The 27,869-nt window shown below is 36.4% G+C and overlaps 1 protein-coding gene across 2 annotated transcripts in view; it reads right to left on the bottom strand.

Moving 5' to 3' along the window:
- PCSK5 (proprotein convertase subtilisin/kexin type 5) overlaps positions 1-27,869 on the bottom strand; it is a 610,712-nt gene that overhangs the window by 221,836 nt on the left and 361,007 nt on the right. For both annotated transcript variants that reach the window (XM_051998572.1, XM_051998571.1), the window contains exons 11-12: positions 6,428-6,545; positions 599-787 (exon numbers count right to left, since the gene is read on the bottom strand). In XM_051998572.1, coding sequence (XP_051854532.1) covers positions 599-787; positions 6,428-6,545 — 307 coding nt within the window. The remainder of the gene's footprint in view (positions 1-598; positions 788-6,427; positions 6,546-27,869) is intronic.

Raw genomic sequence — 27,869 nt, 5'->3', positions numbered from 1 at the left:
AGATAAGTTCCTTCTCAGCATTTTCCTATGGATGAAGTTACTGTCTAGTCCTATCTCTAAAGATAGATTGAGATTTTTCATAAGGACTATAGTAAAAATTCATATACCCCTCAGAGGTTCATAGGTTCAAAAGATCAAAGATTTCCAGCTGATCGCAAAGGCCAGCTAGTAGAATCCCCTTATTGTACAAACAAAAACAATGAGGTAAAAGAAGTGAAATGGCTTCTCCAAGATCACATAAGTAGTAACTGGCAGATGCAGACTGTCAAAGCAAATCCTTGAACTTCAAAGCCTGTACTCTCTTCACTGCATTTTCCTAATTGCAAACGTGTAAAGTAGTAGCAGAAGTATTATTGTACCAATTTTACAGATGAAGACATTGAAGGTCAAAGAGGTTGAGGGACATATATCTATGGTCAAATCTATGGTAAACATTTATATCTTCTCTCTTACTATTTGGTTTTTAAAATAGTTTTTTATTTCATCAAATACATGAAATCTCTAACACTGGTTCCATTTTTACAGCTGTGATCTGTGATCACAGAAATGTATAATAAGCAGGATGAAAGAGATTGAGGCAGGAGAACCATAAGCCTACCTGTTGGCTAACAGTTGGGATCTGGTTCCTGAAGGTGAAGTCAGGTAGATGGCCAGATCTCCCCTTCGAGGGTGGGTGATGGTGATACGTACAACCACATGCTCCAGGTAGTTCACATGGTGGTTGGGGTTGTCAGAGCAGCCAGAAGCTTTGTAAATGGAGCGGACAGCACTGCTGGGTCGTATGGTTCTGGAACAGATGGAAAGTATCAAAGCCAGTTACTATCCCTCATAGAACTAGAATGAGTAACACATCTAGCCATCAACCTCAGAGTATGAAACTTGTCTTTGATTGTTCTGGGCCCAAAGCTTAAGAAATGATAACAGTGTCATTTCACAGATATCAAAAGGCAAAAAGTGAATTCAACAAGTATGTATGAGACACCTATTATATGCAAAGCACTTTACTGGAAATTTGGGATAAAAAACCCCAGAAATACAAAATAATCATTGCCCTCAAGGAGTTTACACTCAGTCAGTCATAAAAATTTTATTAAGCACCTACTATGAGTCTGTTACTCTGCTGCACTCTGAAGATGCAAAAAGTGATAGTTCTTATTCTTAAGGAATTCACAATCCAGTGGGGGGAGACAACAAGCAAAGAAATAAGTGCAAACAAACTATATATAGGATAAGAAGAAAATAATTAAAAGAAGAATTAAGAATTAATTGAGAATTAATAAGAACTAGAATTAAGAGGGATTAGAGAAAGCTTCCAGAAAAAAAAAAAGAGATTTTATTTGGGATTTAGAGGAGGCCAGGGAGGTCAGTAGTCAGAGGAGGGGGAGCATTCCAGGAATGCCGAGAGGCAAGAGGAGGAGTGTCTTGTTCCTGGAACAGCCAGGAGATGAATGTCACTGGAGTATGTGTTGGGGAGCAAGTTGTAAGAAGACTGAAAGGTAGGAGGAAGTTAGGTTATTAAGGCTTTGAATATCCAACAGAACATATTGTATTTGATCTAGGAGGTGACAAGAGTGTCACTGAAGTTTATTGAGTAAGGGAGGGAAACATGGTCAGACCTCACTACACTTTAGGAAAATCACTTTGGTGGCTGAATGGAGTATGGATTAGAGTGAGGTGAGACCAGAGGCAGGTGACCCAGCTAGGTCTTTGCAATAATGAAGGTGCTAGGTGATAACAATGATCATATTGGAGGAGAAAGGGGAACATATTCAAGAGATGTTGCAAAGGTGAAATGGATAGGCTCTGACAACAATTTGGATAAGAAGGGATGAGGAGCTGAGGATAACAAGTAGGTTGGTAGCCTGGGAGATAGAAGAATAGTATAGCCCTTGACAGTAATGGACAAATTAGGGGGAGGGGGAAAAGGCAGAAGGAGAAAGGTAATAGTTTCTATTTCAGATATGTTGAGTTTAAAGTGTCTTTTGGACATCCAGTTTCAAATGTCTGAAACGCAGTTGAATATGTGGGATTGGAGGTCAGCAGAGAGTTTAGGTCATGCTAGTTAGAGTTTAGAATCATCAGCATAGAGAAGGTAATTAAACCTATGGGAGTTGATGACATCATTAAATGAAGTAGTATAGAGGAAGAAGAGAGGAGGATCCAGGATAGAACATTGGTTCTATCCTCTGGTTCTAACCTCTGGTTAGATGGCATGATCCCCATAAGGAATCCAGTGAAGAAGACTGAAAGAAAGAAATCAGACAAGTAGGAGGAGAATGAAGAGACAGTCTTGTCCTGAAAATCTAGAACAAAGAGAGTATCAAGGAGAACAGGGTGATCACCAGATAGAGGCTACATAGAGATCAAGAAGATTTAATGATGAGAAAAGCCCATTGAGTTTAGCAATTAAGAGATTATTGGTAATTTTGGAGAAAGTGGTTTCAGTGGAATGATAAGGTCAGAAACTAGATTATAAGGAAGAGACAAAGTAGAAACACATATTATAGAAATCCTATTACTGCAGAATTTCTGCTCTATTTTATTGTAGACATTCTGCAAACAAATAAATGCAACATAATCTGAGGAAGGAGAGAATGTTAATGTAGCATCTCTAGAATTTGACACTGTTAACCTCATTCTCCTGTTGAATACCCTCTTATCAAGATTTTCAGACAATGATCTCTTTGGGTTCTCTAATCTATTTAATCAGTTTTCAGTATATATATATATATATTTTTTGTGATTAATCATCCACATCACACATTCTGATTATAAGAATACCTATGTTCTGGGCTCTCTCCCCTTCCCTCTTCTCCCCTTCTCTGTCTTTATCTCTGTCTCTCTCTCTATTTCTCTATCCTTCCCTCCCTTCTTCTTTCTCCTCCTTATCCTTCTTGTTCTTCTCTGTGTGTGTCTCTCTGTGGGTGTGTCTCTGTCTGTCTCTTTCTTTCCCCTCACTCCTCCCCTCCCTTCCTCCCCCCTCCCTGGCCAAATCTGTCTCTGTCTCTATCTTTCTCTCTCTCTGTGTCTCTCTCTATCTCTCTGTCTCTGTCTTATCAACTCTAAGCAAATAACTCATAGACTTATATATTCATCTCTAATCTCTCTTCTGAGATCACCAAATACCTATTGAACATTGCAAATTGGATTTCACATCTCTTCAACTCAACAGATCCCCAAAAGAATTTATGTCCTCTCCCCCCAAACTACCCCCTCTTGACTATTTCTTTGGAGGGAAGCTTTACTACCAACTTTACAACTTGGCTTTATCCTTGATTCCTTACCCTTATTCATTCCAGCTAGCCAATCTTTTGCCAAATCTTGATTCTAGTATCTTACATGTTATCCCTTGTTTACTCAACTAGCCATCATACTAGTTCAGGCCTTTATTATTTCTTGCTTGAGTTATGCAATAGCTATCACCAAATGACATTATTGCAATGGCAATTGATCTTCTTACTTAATGTTTGTCTCCTTCCTATACACCCTCCACATAAATTCAAAAATCACATTCTTTAAGTGTAGGATTATGCTACTCTTTACTCAATAAGCTTCAGTGGCTCCCTGTTATCTCTAGGAGCAAATATGAACTTTTCTTTTTGTCACTGTTTTCCTTTCTATCTTATGCTAAAGTCTTGCATAGATAATTCATGAGAGAACTCTTCCCCGGGGGGTGTGAAAATGGAGGATGTTTCTCAGCAGTCACACATTTCTTTTAGTGATCAAGTGATTTAATCTACTACCACCCCCTTATTTTACAGATGAGGAAACTGAGGTCTCAGAGATTAAGCAGTCTACTTAAGGCACAATAAATGGGAAGCAGCAAAGCTGAGATTTGAACACAACTTTATTCTGATTCCAAATCTAGTAGTCTTTCCACTGGCATCACAATGAGATCAAATTGTGAGTATTGTAGATAGAGAATCATGGGTCCTTTTATCATATAGGTTAAAACTGGATTTAAGAGATCATTGCATCTAAACTTTTCATTTAACAGAAGAGAAAACAGAGGACCAGAGAATTGGGATCATTTGTTTAAAGTTGCCCAGGTAGCAAGTAACAGAACTGGGGTTGGAGGTCAGATATTCTGACTTTAGCAGGCAGGTAAGTGACCTAGAGTCATGGAAGATCAGAATTCAGATCTAGATTCAGACATTTACTAGCTAGCTGTTTGATCTTGGGCAAGTTATTTAAACTCTGCTTCAGTTTCTTCAAGTATATAAGAGAGATAATAATAGCACCTACTCTGAAAGTTGTGGTGATCACCAAATGACATAAATCTCAAAAAATGCTTAGCAAGGTGTCTGACACATAATAGGTGCCTTCCTTCAGATAAAGCATTCTTTGTACAAAACCCATGTCATGGGAGAGTATTAGATCATGTACCACTGAGTAGAATAGAAATCCCAGGAGGGATAATTGCAAAGGTGCCAGGAAACTTTCTTTGGTATTGTAACTGAGAAAGAAAAAAGAAAATTTAAACAAAGTTCTTTTTCGTTTTATCCTCTCCTGCTTCTTCAATTGGGTCTACATTTCTCTTATAACTAAGTTACTGGACTTCTAATTGAGTGACCTAGAGAAAAAGTCCTTACAGTACTTTTGGCTTTGTGGTTCTTGGATTTAATCACAGGATTCTAAAGTTAATGAGAGGGAGGAGAAGAATGCTTCTCTTCTGTTTGGACAGGTTAACTCACTGATAGCTAGTCTAGTTTCCAGTCTTCCCTTCCTCTCTCAAAAGACAACTTAGGATAAAAACAGCAGGCACTATTAAAATGACCAAGACTAACCATCCTTCACAAAGCAACTAGGTGATGCAATGGATGGAGTCATGAAGCCTGGAAGACTCATCTTCCTGAATCTAAATCCAGTCTCAGATATGTGTTACCTGTGGGACCCTGGGCAAGTCACTTAAAACTGTTTTTGTCAGTTTCCTCATCTGTAAAATGAATAAGAGAAGGAAATGGCAAAACCTCCCAGTATCTTTGCCAAGAAAAACACAAAGGGGGGTCACCAAGAATCATACATATTTGAAATGACTGAACAACAAAACCATGCTTCCCCTGAATCCATCACTGTCATCACTCTCTCTGGGAAAATCCTGCAGACATAAACTTATACATCTAACATCTGCATATGTGATCTTGCAGCTTTGGAACTGATAGCTACATTTTTTTTTTCTTGAGGCAATTTGGGTTAAGTGACTTGCCTAGGATCACACAGCTAGGAAGTGTTAAGTGTCTGAGACCAAATTTGAACTCAGGTCCTCCTGACTTCAGGGCTGGTGCTCTATCCACTGTGCCACCTAGCTTCTGCTAGCTACATATTCTTTATGCAACTTCATAGAGAAATTTTTGGAAAGGTCTTAGCTGGCTGATTAAAGATATTTTTTTCATCATACAAACAATTTGGCTTTTTGAAAACTTATTCAGAAGTCCTGAGTTTGAAGACTGACTCTGACTCCATCTGAGTTATTCTATGTTATTTTAATTTAATTTTAAATATCTCCCCCATTAGAATGTAAGGTTCTTCTCCATATAGCTATAAAGGCATGGAACTTGAAGAACCATTTATATAATAATACCTTTCTAAAGGCAAACTACTTTGAAAGACTTAAGAACTATGATTAATGCAAAAACCAACCATAATTCCAGAAGATCAGTGATGAAGATCAAGGCTATCCACCTCCAAACAGAAAGGAAAGATCCAAGATGCAGAATAAACAACATATTTTCAGACATGGCTAATGGGAGAATTAATTTTGCTTGACTATGAATATTTGTTATACTTTCTTTTTTCTTCCTTTGTTCCTTCATTCCTTTATTTCTATCCTCCTTCTTTTTCCTTCCTCTCTCTCTTTCCTTTTTCCTACCTTCTTTTCCTTCCTTTCTCCCTCCCTCCCTCCTTCCTTCTATCCCTCTCTCCATCCCTTCTTTCTTTCCCTCCATCCCTCCTTCCTTCCCTCCTTTCCTTCCCTCTTTCCTTTCTTCCTTCCTTCTTTCCTCCCTACTTCCTTCTCTCCCTCCCTACCTCCTTCTCTCCCTCTCTACTGCCCTCCCTCACCTTTCTCTCTTGTCTCATTCTGTTGCTCTTTGTTCCTGTCTCTCTCTTTCAATAGAAGGAAAGAAAATTAGCAGAAGAGAAAATAAATTCTTTTTAAATTGAAAAACAAATTTAAATAAAAAAAGAAGACAACGGAAGCTCTTTGAGGGTAGGGACTGTGTTTCCACTTCATCCTTTTAACTGAAATGCATCACACATAGTAAATCCTTAATAAATATTTTGTTGATTCATTGATGTATTAACCTGAGATTCCATCCATTGCATGGAACAACCAGCTTGAACAACTAACCAAGACATATATTAAAAACTAGTATATGAGATGTAATTGAAGACATCATTATCATATATGTCAGTTTCAGGGTATTACTTGATTTGTCGGTCGGTGCTCTCCACACACACATGCTGCTGGGGGACAGTAGTCCACTTTTCCGCTTCCATCACCATTGCTTCTGCATCCATCAGCCCAAATCCATAGAGGTGACTCACTGTGGAAGGTGAACAAAATGGTAAGGCTTACAGGAAGGAAACATTTAGAAGAGAATTTAGATATCACCTTTTTGACCCACGTAGACTATTGGGTTTAAGAACCAATTGGGGAAAGGTATCAATTGACAGAATGTCTTCACTGATTGCTTAAATGTTTCTTTTACTTAAATGTCCTTAGTCATGGAGTTGTAACTTCTTTCTACAGATTCCACAAGTTGAAACAGTTATCTATTCTAAAGAGATGAAACAATATCTTTCATATTGTCCCATCCTCAACAACTTTTTATCATCAACAACTACTTTTCATAGTGGTAAATATTAATGGATAGGAATAGCTTGAAAGCAAGACAATCTACTATACTTTCAATTTTAGCTAGCAGTTAGGTTAAATGCCCTTAGAAGATACAGTTATCTTTCTTTCTTTTAGGAAAAGAATTAATTCAACTCCATGAATGGAAAAGAGAGGAAGGCCTCTAGATTTTTGTGAGATAACAAATATTAACAATAACTCATTTATTTAGTCCTTTAAGGTTTATGAATCACTTTGTATACATTGTTATTTTTCCTTTGCAACAACCCTGTGAAGCAGGTGCTCTTATTATTACCCTAATTTTACAAATGGAAGTACTGGGGCTCAGAGAGATTAACTGCCTTTACCCTAAGATACTTTAATGACAGATGTCATTGATTTTTAAGATGAATTTAACATCACTACCAGGAAAATATATCAGAATTTCCAAGTGTTTGGTTTTTCATTCCAAGTTAATTTTAAACTCTACATTTCATGATCCTCTAAGGTTAATCTGTTCTCAGCCTCTCTGCTCAAATTCACCCTCATATCATTGCCAAATGGATCACCTAAAACTTGGCTTTCATCACCAACACTCTCTTATAGGAAACTCTTTAATGGTTCCCCATTGATCATAGGATAAATCCCATACTCCACATCTCAGATTTTTAAGGACTTTTATAATTTGACCCCAACCTCATTTTTCACTACTCCCTAATGCAAATACTGTGCCAACCAGGTGGATCCACTCAAAGTTTCCTGAACACATTTTGCTCATTTATGGCTTTTTTCTTTTTGTACATATTATAATCTTCCCTCATATCCTTCTCTTCCCTCAAACACAACTTCTCCTGACCTTCAATGTTAGCATACTTCCTCCTAACTACTTTGTATTTAACTATTTTGCATTTATTATCTTTATATATATATTTATTTTCTGTACCTACTTACAAGGACACCTATTGTCAGCCAGGAGAATACATGCTACTTGAGATCAGACATTATTTAATTGCTATTATTTCTATTGCCTTGAATAATGCCAGACACATTGTAAGCATTTAAAAGATTTTCTGTTGGATGATTCAGCTTCTTCCTGAAATGTCTTCTCTGTCTCTCTGTTGACTAATCCTATCCATGAATTAAGGTCTAGCTCATTATTAATGGGTATTTACTATTTTTCTAGAGCAATGGAAAAAAAAACTTAAATTTACTTTAAGCTTTGTAATGTGATTTTCTCACAATAATTTTGCAAGTGTTGTTTGTTGTTGTTATCATTATTTTTATTTTATTTTTATGCCTGGATCTGTGATTCTATAATTCCATCATTAGGTGGGAACTTCTGCTGGGGAAACTAACTTCCTTCACTTCAAATCAGCCAGTCAGTCCCTCAATAAGCATTAATTAAACAAACACCCCCTATTCATCAGACACTGTTAATTCACACCATAGATTGCTGCTTGGAGGCACTAAAATTTTTTCCCATTGTTATATAGCTTCTTTGTATTAGGCAGAAGACTAACCTATCTACATACACCCTGTTGCCTCCAACCCTTATCTTAGGAACAAACAAAACAGGGTCCTAGAAGTAAATTGGTTTCAGGATTATAGTGCTAATAAGTGTGTAAATTGGGATCTGAATTCAGGGCTCTTTACTCTAAGTACAATCTTTGAACAGTACATCAATATGGCTACTAAATATCTTTCTTCGGTCTGTGAACTTGTGTGACTTTATGCAATTCACATTCAAGTCCAATAGTTTCTTCTATTAGAGTAGTCTTCCATCTCATTTAGACTCGGGTTGTTAATATACTGATTTCTTAAAATGCACCTATGCTTTATCTCCTTTTTGTACTTGTATTTGAACTTCAATCAGAACAAGAATCTTTAGCCAAATCTCATTAATCACATAAGGTTATATATATATATATATATATATATATATATATATATATATATATATATATATATATATATAACTGCCTAGAATGGCTGCCACAAATTTAAATCTTTGCATATTGGGATATATTTCAGGGGTTAGGATGATAAGAAGGAGATAATTAAAAGGGAAAGACCTTTAAAACTCTAGAGGTAGTGTATTGATAAATCAATACAGACTGAAGCATGGCACATCTCTCAGGAAAATGTACATGAACAGTGTTTTTAAAAAGTATTCTCCAAAAAGTAGAACAAATATTTCCGACCAGATTGCATAGAGGATCTGGGAATCACCTCACCCTTCCCTAATCAATGTCAAAGTAGAACAGTACATAGGGACAAGCATTGTCATGGGGACATTCATTCATTCACTCAACAATCACTTACTATATGACAGGCATTGTGCTCAGCACTGGATATACAAAGACAAAAACAGCAGAGCCTTTGAGGTTTACATTCTTCTGGAGCAAACATATACACCAATAAGTAAATACAAAATATGTATATTCTATTGGGAATGTCCCTCCCCTTGAAGAATTTACAACATATCTGTGCTGAGCACAGTGTTTGATACTCAGTGATCATTTAAAACATGCTTGTTGATGGGTTGATGAGAAACATATTCAGAAATTAGTGAAAAATAAAAGTGATTTGATTCAAGGTAAGGGGAGAATGCTAAAAATAGAAATATTGGTGATGAATTTGAAGTTCAGCATCAAATAATAAGATTTATGCTCAGACATCAAGTGAGGACATTTAGAAGAACAACTAGCACCAAATATTGGGATTTAGCACTAAATGTTGGAATTCAGTCATGTGACAAATTCACAGCAGTCATTCTCTTTGGCAAAAGGTAGGTTTATTTATGAGAAAAGATTACAGACAAAATGAAGAGATATAATAGACACCAGGAATAGTAAAAATTAGATAGATTTGGAGAGATATAGTTAGCAAGGAAAAGGGTTTTTAACAATTAACAATGGAAAAGACAAATTCCCTAGTGGAATTCACAATTAACTAGGAGAAAGAGAATACCCCATGAGATAGGAGTATACCACTGATCAACAGGCTAAATTCATAGAGAAGGTTAGCACCTAAAAAGGTTTATTAGCTATAAAAAGGAGAAACACATCATGAGGCAGAATGCTGTGTAGAAGGCTAATTCAAAAGGGATTCAGCAAAGATGGTGTGGGATAAGCAGATTTATAGGGGGAATCAAGGGTTTGATATCAGAAAGTTGGCTTTCTAAATGGATACAGTAAGGTGGAGTTACACAAGATCTTCACAAATATGGGATTGCTGAGCTGATCCCCATCAGTGCCCCTCCTTGGATTGCCTCAGACAGTAATTTTATCAATACTTCAGGCTGTCTCTGTCAACCCTAATTAGTACTCAGGACCTGATCAGTCAGAAAAACTCTTATTTAAGAGATGGAACTCAAGCTGTATCTGAAAAGAAAGTTATGAAAAAAGCTTTTTCTTTTAGAGAAAGAAGTGAAGAACTATATTTTAGGTATGGGAGATAATTTACAAAAAGATTCAAGAGATAGAAGATGGAATATTCTAAGGGATGAAGACACTTATTTATTCACTAGTTCAAGTAATTATAAATCTAGTAATTAAGTTAAGTAATAGATTTAAATGATGCCACCAAATTCTAGAGGCAAGTTATACTTATTAAAACCAATAAAGAAAAGAGAAGTTTAGGGGAAACCATTATGGATTATTTTTTTTAAAGCAGTGAAATGATTTCTTTCCTACTTATCAATCCTGCATCCATGAAGTATTAAATGGAGAATTAAAGAGAAGACTATGGGATATACTTGTATTACAGATAGGAATGTTTAGGAGGCTAATAAAAGTAGAAAGCTTTCCCACTCTTCATCAATTCATTATCTTCCCTGCTATTTTCAATATCTTTCCTTCTCTCTGTCCTTTATTCCTGACCTTTCCATCCTCAATCCCTTCTATATCTACCCCTGGCTAAACTTTCCTCCATGAAAAAAATTAGTCCACTTATCTTTGGAACTCCTTGGGGATGAGCTGCCCTGATTTGTGTGGATGTGAGTATAAACTCACTTCATTGTAGCTTCTTAGCCCCAGACCATCCCATCAAGTCACCTCTCAAGAAACTGGGCCTTCCTATTTCCACTGCCAACTTGTGTGTGCCCTTCAACCTCTTCCTTCATTTGACTGGAATAGTAATCAATCTGATGTTATCACTGCTGTTTGAAGGGAAATGGCAATCAACTGCCTTAAGGCAGAATTTAAACTGCAATTTCTCAGACCAAAAGTCTCTTCTTTGATTCCCCATTTCAATATATGTGTTGCCTTCCTGTATTAAAAAGTCAGCTCCATGAGGGCAGGAATTGTCTTACTTTTGAATTTATATCCCCCAGGACCTAGCACAGGGCCTGGCATATAACAGGCCCTTAATAAATGTTTTTTTCATTCATTCATTTCATTTGAGAACATGAGAATTCACAGACGAAGGTATTCCCCTTTACCAACTATATTGGCAGCCTCCTTACAACTTAAGAGGGTGATGGTCTTTGAGGGTTGCTTTGGTCTGAAAATTTGTCATTCAGTGACCAGCAAGATGATGAATTTCTCTGAACTTAACTAAGCTGCTTTTGTAAAGTCCTGCTTTAATTTGTCATCATTAAAATGGAGTTGACCTTGTGGTCAATCCTCTCCTCCCAAATCAAGTGAATTTGTCTCAGGTGCTAGAATTTCTAGATGGGCTCTCCTTTCCTGTATGGCAGTTGGAGAGGAGGGATGAACTATGAGTATGTAATATGGTATATACTGTTAAAATATAATTGTTATGTCAAACAACTGTGTATAAAGGAGGAAGGGTTGAGAGGGTATTTAGGAGATAAAATTGGGTTATAAAAAAAAGGTAGCTAGCTATACATAACCACACACATACACATATATTTAAAAACTTAAAAATAAAACAAAATGATCTAAAAATACATATGAACACTAAAAACTAAAACTGGGTAGAGAGAGAGAATCTGTTCAGAAACCTACATGTCATAAAGGGAATGGGAGGGAGGGGATACAATCAATAAACAGTAATGAATTGCCTTAATTCCTGCTTTAAGTTTTATAAAGCATTCCATTTATATTTTTTATTTTGAATCTAACAAGGAGGCTGTGAAGTTGGTACTCTTGGAGGTGCTATTAGTTCTATTTTATAGATGAGGAAACTGAATCTCAGAGAGTTCATAGAATTATAGCCTTATAGGGAGAAGGGATCTTAAAGGCCATTGAGTTTAAACCCATCATTTACATGTGTGGTTCACATGTTCAGGTTCAAAGAATTTAAGTGAATTGCCCAGGTCCACACAGTCCTCTAGTAAATTTGTGCATAGGTCTTTCTGACTCTAAATCCAGTGTTTTTTCTATTAGTTTATGAAATAAACTGCTCAGGAAGAGTACCATTTCAGGAAAAATGTGTGAGACGCTATTCAATTTAGTCTATATGGGTTTTTAATCGTTGGACAATAGGTTACACATATGTTGTGCCACAAAAACAAGCTCCATTTCATATCTTGTGGAAAGGTCAGATTAATGGATGATCCATTCTGTATTTTTGGAAACACTTGTGGTAAAAGTCATTGAAGTTTGTCCCAACTTGGCCCATGTCTGAACATATTGGCTTAAGAGAAAAGTCTTTCCAAGCCAGACGGACAAGTCATTTTAATGCACAGTTACTCCTGATTGGACTAAATTGTCAGGTAGGTAGGAAGACATGGAAAAACAGACATGTTTTCATTAGTTTTAGTTGAGTTTGAGATGAAAATAGAAATGCTGAGAACTGACCTTTAAGCATAACTATCTATTTGGGAGAATCCAATTCACTTCAGAAAAGCAGCTATAATTTACCTAAGGCACAGTCCCAGATAGAATGTTTAGGAGCATAAACAGAACTATAGATAGATACTGATGAAAGGAATTCTCTAAATATCAGCTCTATTGAACTTTCTTTCAAAAGTTTAAGCATCTCTGAGGGACTATCAGGGACTCTGGCATAAAAAGAATATTTAGACAGGGCTTCTCTTTAAGTTATACATTTTTATATTTAATAAGATTAATCTTCTGATTATCCCTCCAATCTCTTTGCCTTTATAGAGGTTTCCCCATCCTTAGAATACAATCATTACCTTTTCACTTCTGGGTCAGATATTATTTCCTAAATAAATTCTTTCTTGATGTCCCTAGTTGTTAGTAGGGAAATCACTTCTCAAATTATCTTATATTTGTATAGAAACATGTTGTATCTTCTATTAAAATGGAATCTTCTTAAGATACCATCTTTGTCTTTGCACCCAGACCTTCTAGCATAGCACCTTATATAGAACAGGTCTGAAATAAATGTTGAATGAATACTGGATTGTTAGTTCCTGAAAATTTTGACAATTATTTATAAAAGTTATTTGTGTTTTCTTTTCAAATTTATTTTATTTGAAGAAACAGAATAAGCAAAAAGAAAAACAGAAAAAAATGCAAGACAAAATGAAACAAAACAAAAGAGAACATTATCATATGCCCAGCAGAATGTCAGGGAGCATTCAAAATATATAACAACAAATACCAATTTAAGAAAGTATATTTATATTAGTAGAATAAATTATGTTCATGAGTGTCCATCTTTTCTTTACTTCCTTATAAATTGTTCTTCTGTTGTCTGTTATACAACTTATTTACTTTATTCTTTTTCCACCCTTTCATCCCCATGCAGACTATGGTTAAGAAAAGATATACATAAATACATATGTGTGTGTATATATGTATACACACATATGTATTTATGTGTATGTGTATATGTATTTATGTGTATGTGTAACCATACACACACACACACACACACACTATAGACACACATATCTCCTTTTCATTCCAACTACCCCCACCCCCAAGCAAGTTAAAGTTAAGAAAAGATATATTTATGTAGACATATAGAGATATATACATATGTAGACACATTCACACATACATATCCCACATATATACATTTTTCCAATCCTTTCTGACTCATTAAATTCTGCTCCATAACTTGCCTTGCTATTACTTAATCTCTCTCCCCATCCAAGGATCCCTCTCCTGTCTTCTTCCTTCACTCTTTGCTTCCCTACCCATCTTTCTCTCCCCCTTACTTCTTTATAGATTTTGGAGCGTGCTATACCCTTTATGATATATATGTAGTGTTATCTATGTGACTAAGTTTTCAGAACTATGAGCTCTCTTTCCCTCTCTAATAACTGTCTATTCTTCCTTTGTACCTCTTTTGTATAACATGATTATTACTTTTATGTTTATTCTGCCAATCTTTTTTTTTTTGAGCTTACCTTATTGTTGATGTAAATGTTAAACATAAAGTATACATTTTCCATGTAAGAAACTGTAGAGGCCTGAAACTCTTGAGTCGATGCACTAAGGTCAGGATAGCCGAGCACTTGAGGCTAACTACCGATTGGACAATACTCTATGGCATATGCTTGGAAAATGGCCCTTCCTACTATCCTGTGCTGGCTCGATGATTGGTGTATACAGAGGATTGTAGGAAGGACTAGGGGTAGAGTAAGACGAGCCAGAGTCATTTTTGCAATGGACAAGGAAGAAGGCAGTTGTGGAGATCCTACTTCCATCCCCTTCACTTCTATTCCTAAAGACCAAGAATAAAGACAAGGACTTTTGCTTATCCTGACTCCAACTGATTCTAAGGTATCCTGGGTGCTAGCACGGTCATCACAAGAAACCATAAACACATGTCTGTGTTTAACCAGTTTGTGTGGTGATTCTTGTTATTCTTTAAAATAATAATAAAGGTTCTCTCTGGGGGAGAGAGAAGGTTGGATTCTCGGGGAGATTTTCTTAGAGGCAGCCTTAGTATCAGTTCAGATCAATAATTACCCCAAATGCAGCCAGCTGGTAAAAATACAAACATTTATTTTCTCCTTCCAAAGTAGCCTGGTTAGTTGAGGCCTCTCTCTCTGCTTGGTTCCAAGAGCTCCCTCCGAATGCCTCTAAATCCAAAGGTTTTGTCTTTTAGCCTCTGCCTCTGCTTTCTTTAGCCTTCAGAGCCAGCACCAAGTTGAATCTGTCTTGCCTCTGAGAGAGCCTTCTCAATCTCCCGCTCAACTCTTGACTCGTAGCTTCTTCCTCTCAAAACTCTTCTTCCGCTATCAGCCAGACAAGTGGAAAATATTGTCAAATGAATCACTCTTCACTGGCTTATATATGACTCTTCTGAGAGAAGGGATTATGGGTTTTCTCTCATAGTGCTGTCTGGCCCTAAGAGTTTTAAGGGAGGTGTGAATTCAGATATCTCATACTAAACCCTGAAATTTCCCAAACGTGTGAACTCCAATGAGTAAAGATGCAAACACAAGCATTGTATTAATTAGTTCTACTTAGTATCTTGTTTCAGGTTCTGGTCCAAAACATCTTGTAAGATCAGATCAATAATCTATCAACTCTAATGAGTTAGCAGTTTGTAAGGATTCCAACAAGTTTGTCCATGTTGAGTTCCTTAAAATTACTGTTCAATATTGGCTCTTATATGTTAAATTTTCTGTTAAGTGTGGGTTTGGTTGATAGAAAGTCCTGAAAATCTGCAAGATTGCCTAATTTCCATTTTTTCTCATTCATAATTATAGATAACTTTGCTAGATATGATATTTTTGGCCACAGGTCTCGTTCTTTGATTGTTTGTAAATATGATTTCAAGACCTGCAGCGTTTTATTGTAGCTGATAATTCTTGAACAATTCTAATAGCAGCTCCAGTATATTTGAATTATTTTTTTCATGTTTCTTGCAAAATATTCTCTTTGATATGGGGGGGGGTCTTGAAATTCAGCAATAATATTCCTATGTGTTTTCCACAAAGGATTTCTTTGAGGTGATGGTTGGTGGATTTTTTCTATTTCTCCTTTCCCCTTATCTTCTATCATTCTAGGACAATTTTCTTTCTTTCCTTTTTTTTAAATAAGTTTTTATTGATAGAAATCATGCCAGAGTAATTTTTTACAGCATTATCCCTTGCATTCACTTCTGTTCTGACTTTTCCCCTCCCTCCACCCCTTCCCCCAGATGGCAAGCAGTCCTTTACATGTTGAATGGGTTGCAGTATATCCTAGATACAATATATGTGTGCAGAATCGAACAGTTTTCTTGTTGCACAGGGAGAATTGAATTCAGAAGGTATAAATAACCCGAGAAGAAAAACAAAAATGCAAGCAGTTTATATTCATTTCCCAGTGTTCTTTCTCTGGGTGTAGCTGCTTCTGTCCATCTTTGATCAATTAAGGCTCTCTTTATCGAAGAGATCCACTTCCATCAGAATACATTCTCAAACAGTATCGTTGTTGAGGTATATAATGATATCCTGGTTCTGCTCATTTCACTCAGCATCAGTTCATGTAAGTCTCGCCAAGCCTCTCTGTATTCATCCTGCTGGTCATTCCTTACAGAATAATAATATTCCATAACATTCATATAACACAATTTACTCAACCATTCTCCAATTGATGGACATCCTTTCATTTTCCAGCTTCTAGCCACTACAAACAGGGCTGCCACAAACATTTTGGCACATACAGGTCCCTTTCCTTTCTTTAGTATCTCTTTGGGGTATAAGCCCAGTAGAAACACTGCTGGATCAAAGGGTATGCACAGTTTGATAACTTTTTGAGCATAGTTCCAAATTGCTCTCCAGAATGGCTGGATGTGTTCACAATTCCACCAACAATGTATCAGTGTAGGACAATTTTCTAGGATTATTTCTTGCATTATTATGTCAAGATTCTCTTTTTGGTCACAACTTTCTGGCAATCCAATTATTCTTGTAGTTTTTCTTCTTGATCTATTCTCCAGATCTGTTGTTTTTCTTATGAGATGTTTCACATTCTGTTCTATTTTCTCATTCTTTATAATCTGTTTTGTTATTTCTTGGTCTCATAGCTTCACAGGTTCCCCTTGCCCGATTCTAATCTTCAAAGAGTTATTTTCATCTTTGAGACTCTGTATCTCCTTTTCTAGTTGGTTAACTTTTTTTTTTAATAAGCTTCTTGTTTTTCTTGGATGGTCTTTATTTTTAATTTTTTAAAAAAGTTTTTCCTTAATGTCTTTCATTTGATTTTTCAATTTTTTTTCGAATTCTTTTATAAATTCACTGTGAGCCCATAGCCAGCAGTGCCCTTACCCAGATGCTTCTACACTCACCAGGTGCTGGTTCTTTTTTGCCCAAAGCTGCATCTCAGCTGCACAGCTGGGCCTGGCATTCCCAATCAGCCAAGGTTCAGAGATTCACACTCTTCTCAGACTCAAATCCCAACTCAACAAACAGTTCCGAAGGTGAAAGTCTCTGTGGTTCCTACTGAGGTTCACAGCCAGTTCAAGGGTTCTCCACTTAAGGTTTCTGTAGAGCTAGCCCAGACATGTTTGCACTTCAGACAATTTAATCCCAGCCACGGTCTTTATTTATATTTTGTTGGGTTATATCAGGAGGACCCCTCTTCTGCCCCATCTTCTTGGGTTTTCACCAGTCTATGTTCACCCTGAGGCAAAAAAATTGTTCTATTTGTGGGGGAAATAGAGAGAGCTTGAAATTTACCAGCCTACTCTACCATCTTCCCAGAATTTTCCCTATAAAGGTTACCATGTTTCCCCGATAATAAGACCTATCCTGAAAATAAGCCCTCCCCTTACTGTGTAAGATTCCTCTAAAATAAGCCCTCCCCTGAAAATAAGCCCTATTGAGATTGCTACTGTAGTGAAGGTGATCCCCTGTGCTACACGCTACATTACGGTATCCTCTGTATGTACCGTCTCCCCTCCCTCCCCCGGGGTGAAACGCACGCCACACTCCAAGCTGCATCCAATCAGAGCTGCAGCAGTGAGTGTGTCATCCTGTTCTTCCCCAGTGATTTGCTTGCTGGTGCCATTGAGAGCAGTGCCGCGGAGGAGAGCTGAGGCAGGACAACATAAAAACCCGGTATGTAAGCGGGAGTGAGGGGGCATGATGGAGGATAAAAGGGGCATGATGGAGGATAAAAGAAGAACTCAGGGGGCATGATGGAGGATAAAAGAAGAACTCAGCCAGCATTCACCACACTAAAGAAATGAAGACCTTCCTTGCAGAGAGAAGAATAGATCAAGTAATGATTCCTGCAGGAATGACTGCCTATCTCCACACCCTTGATATTGCAATAAACAAGCCATTCAAGGACCATTTGCGCATGGAAGTCAATGACTACATTGAAAATAGAATGGAAAGAAATCAGTGTGGAAACTTTGTGAAGCCCTGTCTGCAAGAAGTCGTGACTTGGGTGAAGAAGTCATGGGATAAAATTACTGACAGCTGTGTCACCAAGGCACTACGAGCAGGTTACCTGGACAAGACATGTTCATTTAAAGAGAGCTGTACTGCTGTCCATGACAGATTGGGTCCACTTCTTCTGAAGGAAATAGAGGCGCAAGACATCCAGGACGGAATTCAGGGTATGGACACTTATGATGATGTTGTTGAATAAGATGACATGATCATTATTGAATAAAGGTACTTTTTTTGGTTCACATTTACCTGTTTATTAAAATTGCTGTCAATGTTCATTAAAATAAGCCCTCCCCTGAAAATAAGCCCTCTGGTGTTTTTCTGTCCAAAAAAATAAAAAAAAAAAAAAAAAAACAGTGTCTTATTATCGGGGAAACACGGTATTTGTTAATAATAAAGGAAGAGCTGGTTCATTAATGATAATGGTTTATCTCTTCAGAGATTTTTGTTTGTCTTTTGTTGTTAAAGAGGACTATGATATCAGGGAGGTGATGCTATGACATGCAAGTGTTTATGAAAATGGAACAATTACCTAATAGTGACCAGAAATGCAGTCATACTACAAGGTACCACCGAAAAAACATGGTAACAGTACTTAAACAGGGAGGGATCTTTGGTTTTTAAAATATAGTCAATTAATTTCTTTATTTAACTAATTAACATTTTTGCAGGGCAACTGGGGTTAAGTGACTTGCCCAGGGTCACAAAGCTAGGAAGTCTTAAGTGTCTGAGGCCATATTTAAACTCAGGTTCTCCTGACTCTAGAGCTGGTACTCTATTCACTGCACCATCTAGCTGTCCCTTGAATACATAATTTCTTGAGAATAAGGTAGACGGAGGAGCTTGGAATGGTATGTAGCTAGCTGGGTCAATGACTAGAGCTCCACTGGACCTGGAATTAGAAAGGCCTGAGTTGAAACCAGGCTTGGACACTTGTGTGACTTCTGGCATGTCCCTTAATCTCTGTCTGCCTCAGTTTCCTCAACTGTAAAAAAAGAGAGTAAGAATACCATTTGCCTCCAAGAGTGGTTATGTGTATAAAATGAGATATTTGTAAAGCACAGTGCCTAGTATATAATAGGAACTTAGTAAATGCCTGTTTCCTTTCTACTTCATTTAATGAACAACTTCCTAATTGGAATCCTTGGTATTGATGGGACCATAGATTTAAATATGGGAAGAATTTAGAGGGGGAAGGGAAAGGAATAAACACATATATAATACCTACTAAGTACAGACATTGTGCTGAATGTTTTATAAATATAATCTCATCTGACCTTAAAACAACCTTATAGTTTTTGAGCTGTTTTATCACCAGTTTACAGTTGAGGAAACTGAGCCAAATAGAAATGAACTGACTTGTCCAGAGTCATGTAACTAATAAAATGATTAAAGCAAGATTTGAACTCAGGTATTTCAGATTTTAGGCCTAACCCCCAATGCACTGATTCATTTAGCTGCCTTTAGAGGTTAGAGAATTGAGCTCTTCCATTTTACAAATGAAGAAACTGAGGCCCTGAGAGGCTAACTTGCCCAAAGAATAGGATAATATACAGCAATGCAAGGATTTGAATCCTAGTCATCTATGTCCAAATCCAGAGTTTTATAATGTTTCTACCAAAATAATGAATATCAGAATTAACAAACAAAGAATTTGGCCAAATTATTTGATGCAATAGAAATACTGATGTCTATATTGTCCACTATTATGTTAGAGTAATAATTGCTAAATTCCAGGCCACTAATTATGACAAAGAGACTGGAGTTATTTGCCATTTCCTTCTCTAGCTCATTTTACAAATTGAGGAAACTGAGGGAAACAAGGTTAAGTGACTTGCCCAGGGTCATATAACTAGTAAGTATCTGAAGCTACATTCAAATTCAGGTCCTTCTGACTTCAGATCTTCTGCTCCACTATACCATCTAGCTGCCCCATTTTAGGGGCTTGGGTCAAAAATCTTTAGGTTAGATAAAGAATGGAGCCAAATTATGTAAGACTTTGAAGGCCACACAAAGGAGCTGTACAGTGCCTGTATTAACAACACATTCTATTTCGAGTCTTCAACTTGACCAATGAATAAATCCCATTTTTCTTTAGTATATTTACAATAAAAATGGAAAGGAAAAGACCTACTAATTTGAGGAGGTTGTTTATCAAGTGTAGTGTCAGAGATCAAAGAGAAGCCTGTAGCTTTTTTGAGTCTCAGGAAACCACCTGTTCTGCAATTAAAGCCATCACTTTATCCTGTTTTTTCTTCTCCTGTTAATCAAACTAGGGTAAGTGGAGAGAATATTTTTTTTCTTTATCTGTAGACATAATCTTTCCTCTACCTCTAGAAATCTCCTAGTCTATACAGATATTAAATCTATGTCTGACTTTTTCCCCCCTGAGCTCTAAAATTTATGCCTGATTTTAATTCCTTGAACTCCAGGCTACAAGGAACTATGTGGAATCTCTCCCTACCCATATACCCTATCTCAAACTCAGTGCATTTAAAAATAAACACTTTTCTCCCTAAATTTGCCCTTCTTTTTGAATTTCATATTTCTGTCAGGGTCTTTACCTTTCACTATTTTTTGTTTATTATATAATCAATTCTTCTTACCTTTTGCAACTGTACCCTTTGTATTTACACAGTACAATTCCTCTTCATCACAATTTGAACTTTTGTAATAATCTTCTAACAGTTTTTCTTGCCTCTGCACCCTTATCCCTTTCTCTTCTGATATGACATAGCCCCACGAGTCCATTCTTTATATGCCATCAAATTAATCATAATGTATGCAGCTGGTTTTGCCATTTTTTTTTGATGGAAAATCTTTAGTGGCTCTCCATTGTTTACCAGTCTACTATCAAACTTCTTGGCCTAACAATCCAATCTCACTCTTTGCAGTACAATCAAATGGATTATAGTCTGTTCCCTTTAAACACAACTGTTACATTACCATCTCCATTTTCTTACCCCTTACTTCAGAATGTCCTCTCAATCCCTCTTAACAGTTTCATTCTTATGGACCATACATTATCACTTGATCTGACCTATGTCCTGCCACTGGACTCCATTGAATGAGGTTGATTATTTGAGGTATATTTGAGATTGAATGAGGTATATTCTTTGAACACAGAATATAGTGTCTGGCATATCAGACATTCAGCTCTTTCCTTGTACTGCATGAAAAAGTAATCATAAGTCCACTGTTCTTTGAATATCCTACACTCTGAGTCAATTTTTCTTTTTCTTGACATCATTATTTCCTAGGGAATTCCAAAATGTTATTAGTAAAATACCAATATATATATATATACACAGCACTACAAAAACAATATACCAGCAATAATTTTGCCCACACAGAAACATACAGACTCTGCCTCACTTGAATCCTCTTCAAGAACCAAGAATGAATAACAACAAATGACAATCTTCCATTCTTAAAATTCCAACTCAAATTAGATTTCTATGAATGCTCCCTTGATTTCTCCAATGGGTAGAGAATGATCTTTACTGCCCTCTTCACACGAACTTTTCTTTTGTACCTTACAAATGGACTCATCTCCTGATGAAACAAGAAAAACAGAACTTATACAGAGAGTATGATATATTATTAGTATGTGCTGCATCATATCATCCTATCAAAATATAAGCTCTAGGAAGGCAGGAATCTGTGTCTTATCTGAACTTCATATTTCGCATAAACATACTAAAGAGAAATAGGACTTATTCATTGGTAGAGATGAATACTAGAAATGCAAGTGTCATTAATACTGGCACTATGCAGCTCCTTCACAGCCTTACATAATTTGGTTCCATTCTCTTTATCCAACCTAAAGATTTTTCCCAATCCCTAAAATGAGGCACCTATAATGGATAGAGCATAGGCCTAAAATAAGGAGGAGCTGAGGTCAAACACATATTCCCTTTTGAGATCACAATGCTGCTGGCTCATATTTTAAAGTAATCCAATTAAATTTTAACTGAAGTAGGTCGAATGGAAGATTAGCAAATAATGAAATGCCATAATACTCAGATGAAAACTTCTTTACAAAACATCTTCTGGAGAAAGTTAACAACTCCTAAATTTTAGGACATGATATTGGTTCATTGGAGTAGTTCCATTTAAAGACCAAATAAACAATTAAAGATAGAAACAGAAATCTTGATTTCTTAGAGCTGAAAAAGACATATAGTTCATCCTCTTGGCTCCAGGCATGTCCACACCTAAAACATTCCAGACAGATGAGACTCTGTCTTGTTTTGAAAGCTTTTAGAAAATATGAACCCTTACCTTCCTAACTCCCTTTCTCTATCATCTTTCTCTCTCACTCCCAAAGTGTTTTTTATTTATGAATACACTATGAAATGAATACCCTAAAGATGTGACAAAGGGACAAGATTGTTATTTAGCATCCCAGAATTTTAGTTCAGAGCCAGCATTCATAGCCTTCTAGACTATTTTTTGCAAAGTGCTTCTAGTATAGAAAGCAAGAAATCTAAGCCCCAGGGAGGAATGCACCTGTCTTTTTATGCCTGTGTGTTTTGTTTAAATCTCTGACACAAGTAACAAATCTGAGCCAAATCCCCACATGCCAGCCGTCACCAGGGTTGCTGAAGACTTTGCATGTCGGAAACCTTCCAGATGGCTGATAGTTGGCTGTGTGCTGGGTTTACACTTCAAAGTTCTTCTAGGGAAGGGTTTGGTCAGCAGCTGCAGGTAGTCAGACAATCCCATCATTTAAAGGGACAAAGTAATGATAATTTAGGAAAACATGACAGAATTAACATAAGTAGCAGATTCCCCTCCTCTGCTCTGGGCTCTTTTTCTACTTTGAGGAGAGAAAAGAGAAATATCAGATCTTTCTTAAGGCCTCATACCTCCATTCACTTTTCCACTGGTAAAGCAAATGTCTGAATTTTCTCAAAGTAAGTGTGTGATGACTCAAGAAGGGGTGGAAACATTTTTTTTTTCCTTTTAGGGGGAGAGGGATGAGTTCAGAAAAAAGTAGATTTGTTTTGAAAGCACATCTAGAATTGTCATTGGGATAGTTTTCAGGAATTAACAACAACACACACACACACACACTCTTACCAAAATAAGATTATCTGTACTAGTAGAGTTCAAAATAAGGAGAGTCATTTGGTATCTGTTTGGTGATAACCATAGTCATTCAGTCTTTTGATTATCTAGGGACCAAATATGCTATTAATTTATCAATGAATTTTTTAATGAACAATCCTCCATTCCAATTTTTCTCAAGTGGAAGGAAGCATAGATTTAGAGCTGGAGGAGATTGTAGAGGCCATATAGTTCTTTCTTTTTTTTTTTTTTTTTGAGGCAATTGGGGCACAGTGACTTGCTCAGGATCACATAGCTAGTAAGTGTTAAATATTTTGAGATCAGATTTAAACTCAGATACTCCAGACTCCAAGGCCAGTGCTCTATCCCCTATGCCATCTAACTGCTTCTACAGTTCTTATTTATAGATAACTTAAGATCTTGTTTTGAACTTTTCCAGGGTTCCATTCACTATGCTATATTATCTCTAAAATTTAAATTAGTTTATTGATTTTTCTTTCTGATAATGGTGATTTTACTATTAATGTCCTACCTACTGTAATGCCTCATCAGGGATATGGAGGTAACCTTCATTGAATTCTCATAGTTCTATGCAAATAGAGCAGAAGCTCTGGTAGAACCAACCTGGAAAGAACATGGATATGTCCAATAAGAAGGGATATGTCCTTGGAAGATACTAAGGAAACCAATTAGGTTAGGAAAAGATATGCTCCTATGCTTTTGCTATGCTGTTGCATCCTGGGAAGCAATAGGAGATAACGTCTGAGAGAGCATGATCAGGAAGGGTCTTAAAGGCCAGGTAAATAAATCTATATCTTTTCATAAAGGTAATAGGAAACCATTGTAGGCTTCTGAACAAAGAAGTGTTATGGATAAAATTGGTATTTGAAGAATATTTTACTGATAGGAGGATCTCAAAGGATTGGAGTGGAAAGACTAGAGGCAAGAATAAACAGTTAGCTAGCTGTTCAATAGACCAAGCACAATATAATGGGTAGGGGTAGAAAGAAGAATTGGAAAGGATAGGATGAAGGAACAGCTATTATTTACAAAAGAAGAATTATTATGTTCTGGTGACATTGAGTCTAACAGATAAAAGAAATGGGAGAGTAAGAAACAAAATTTAAGTTTAGAACCTGCATTTAAGATGGGTGGTGGTGCCATAGATGAAAATAAGGAATTTGGGTTGGGGAACAAGTTTGGGAGGAGGGAAATATGAAGATAATAAGTTGCATTTTTTATATTTTGAATTTTAGTTGATGATAAGAATATCCAAGTGGAGATATACTGCTAAGTTCAGAAATAATGTTTTCTATTTGGAGTCAGGGCCAGAGATTTAGATTTGGCAGTCATGACTAAAGCTAAAAGATTCAATTCAATTCAACAAGTTATTATTTCAGTGAATTTAATTCTGAATAAAAGGGCTATTCTTCAACTGAGGGAAATGACCAAAGAAATCATGATATATCATCAATGTAATGGAATGTCATTATACCATTGTCATAAGAAATGACAACAGAGACTGTATTAGAAAAACCTAGGAAGACTTGTATGTACTGATGGAGAATGAAATGAACAAAATCAGGAGAAAAAATTATATTGCCACACTTTTTTTTTTTTTTAAGACAAAAGACAATTTAAAGATGTAAGAATTTTAATCAAGGCAATGACCAACAATAATTATGAAATACTAAAGATGAATCCTACTATCCATCTCCCAAAAGAATGACAGTATTTTCAAAAGGCAGAAGGAAATTTTGGGATATGACCAAGATGGAGATTTAAAAAAAAAATTAACTAATTATAGCTAAGACTGACATAGTGCTTATATGTGCCATGCATTGTCCTAAGCACTTAATAATTATTATGTGATCCTCACAATAATCCCAGGAGGGAGATGTTATTATTATCCTCATTTTATATAGATGAGGAAAGTGAGGTTAACAGAAATTAAGTGACTTATCTAGACTCTCATAGCTAGCAAGTGTTTGAGCTCAGTTAGATCTTTCTGACTCTTGTCCCAGAACTCTATCCATTGTATCACCTACCTATATTCCAATTATTCATTTACTCAACTTTCCCACTCCAATTTTTTTCCTACTACAGCTTTTGTTGTGGTCAATTAGTTGTTTTTCAGTGCTGTCTCTTTGTGATCCATCTTGTCAAAGATTCTAAAGGGGTTTGTTATTTTTTTCTCCAGTTCATTTTACAGATGAGGAAACTGAGTCAGAGTTAAGTGACTTGCCCAGAGCCACAGCTAGTGTCTGAATTTTTTCTACTACTTTGATCTAGAATGATTTTCTACCTCTGTCATTTACCATTATCACTATTATTTATCTTGAATCATACTTATTTATGTGAATATGTTATGCCTCCTGACTACAAGTGCCCTAATAATAGGGAATGAGTCATTTTCCTTTCCTCCTTCTAAGCTTCAGCACCAAAGCACAGATTTTTGTGCACAGAAAGTACTTAAATGTTGGTTGAATTAAAGAAGTATCTTCATATTAAAAAAAAAAAAAAAAGGAAAACAAATTTCCTTTGCTTTCTGAAAATCCCTTGCCTACAAAAGCTCTCCTGTGAAAAACTCATTAAAAGTATTGTGAATAGAAAAAGGTAGGGACTGGAGAGGAAGAAAAAGTCTGGCCTATGATACTTATTTTCCCTTATTCTTAGAGAGAAATGGCCTTTGGTCATTTCTATCAGCAATTCTCTCTGAATAAAAAGATGTTATTAATATGGAAAAGATACTTTTATATTAATACTTATCCTACTTTTTTATTAGTGCTGACTAGGCATGCACATATGGAGAAATGATACTGAGGGCAATTAGCTGTTTTCCATTTGCTAATATCTGACAGAGATCACAGTTCCCTTAGTTGGGAACATTTCAAGGGTGGACCCTGAAGATCACAATAAAATGAAACCTTCTCATTGAAGCCATTATCCTGATTCCCCAGGGCATAAAAGCAGTTTCATTGCTTTTAAATGCCTTAAGGCTAATGAGATTATAGTAAATATAAAGAGTCAGAATTTAGATTCTGGGCAAAATAGATAGTTATATTCAAAGCAGCAAAGATATGTCCAACTATAATCAACTAGGGAGTAGCTTCGAATGTCATTCTACCTCTTGCGTGTTGCTATGACCTTAGGATGAAGCCATAAGGCGAACTAGGAAGAAATTGTCTCAGGATTTCTCCTTGTATATTTGGATTTGCTGGGATCTGGCACTGATATCAAAAATCTCCTGCATTTCAAATGAGAATGGATAAAGACATCTGCACTGAAATCCTTCTGTTTTTTAAAAGATAACAACAGTAAGCCCTTCTTGGATCACATTGGAAGTTGCGCTAATTCCCGAACTTGTTTCTACAGCTGGTGCAGGACCTTTTTACCATGCACAATATGTAGGGATATTGAGCTTGTGGTAGTCAAAGCAATGAAGAGGATTCTGGTGCTACTAGAAAAAAACTGAGAGACACTGGTCTTTGGCTCTAAGCGCCCATGTGTGAAGCCAAATGGCATAAATGTCATTCATTGGCTTTAACCCAAAGAGAAGACTCTCCAATTATTTAAAGGAATAAAAAAAAGAGCCACACATATGAAAGCAATAATAATTTTTTAAAAGCCAATAAATAAAATACTTCAATTTCATCATTAAATACTCTGCCTTCACCTATTTTAGAGTATATATGTTCTGCTGGAAATATATGATTATAGAGTTGGAATGGGTCATTTCAGTTACACATTTTCCTGGTGTGATCCCTGAGAGGTGGGGTGAGGAAGAACAGCAAGTCTGAGCCACATAGCAGGAAGAATTTAAATTTATGCTAAAGTAAATGGATAAGAATCAGATTTTTGACTTCAGATTTTAGAGAGCTCCCTAATAGGAATCTGATGAGACTCTACCATAGAAGGAGGCTAGGAGTACTTATAGGTAGAAGACGTAGACCCTAGCCCACCTGGGAAGGAAGGGATGAGATGTGGTAAGTTAGAGATTTCTTTATGAGATGGAGAAAGAAGGAGTCAATCTAGAACCACGAATGAGAGGTATAGGTACCATTATGTATCAAAGATGTGAGGACTTATTGGCTCTATACACCAAGAAACACTGCCTATACAAATAATTCACAATTGTATGACACTTCAAGTTTTCCAAACTAATTTATTTTCATAACAAACTTGAGTCCTATTAGAATAAATCCAAAATGCTCTCATTATTCGGGGTTCTTCAATCACTTTAATTTGCATGGCAAAAAACAACAGGAGGAAAGAGAATGAGAAAGCACCAATGTGTTTTTATTTAAGCTTCATTAAACATTCTTGCATTTTCTATCAGCTATATTTGAAATTTTGAGACCCAAGTTTAATATAGCGTGGCCATAATCAGCCTTTTGTATTGTGATGAAAAAGTCAGGAATCTTGGATGTCTCCTGATAACTTCATGCAACCAAGGCATTGAAAAAGAAATATGTCTCAGGAAAATCAGTGTCCTTTTTGGGAGGAAAATTAGTACCAAGGTATATCAAGCATAGATTGAAGAACCATAAATAAAACCTTTCCAGCCTTTCATATCCATCTGCTGATCTCATTGTTGTATGCCTGTGAAATTTGGACAGTACAGCAGCAACATAACAGGAAATTGAATCGCTTTGAATTTTCTCAGGAAGACTTTGAAGATCA

The sequence above is a fragment of the Antechinus flavipes genome, chromosome 1 (genome assembly GCF_016432865.1).
Source record: "Antechinus flavipes isolate AdamAnt ecotype Samford, QLD, Australia chromosome 1, AdamAnt_v2, whole genome shotgun sequence".
Lineage (NCBI taxonomy): Eukaryota > Metazoa > Chordata > Mammalia > Dasyuromorphia > Dasyuridae > Antechinus > Antechinus flavipes.
The sequence above is the reverse complement of the archived record's forward strand: the minus strand, read 5'-3'. Positions and strand labels throughout refer to the sequence as shown.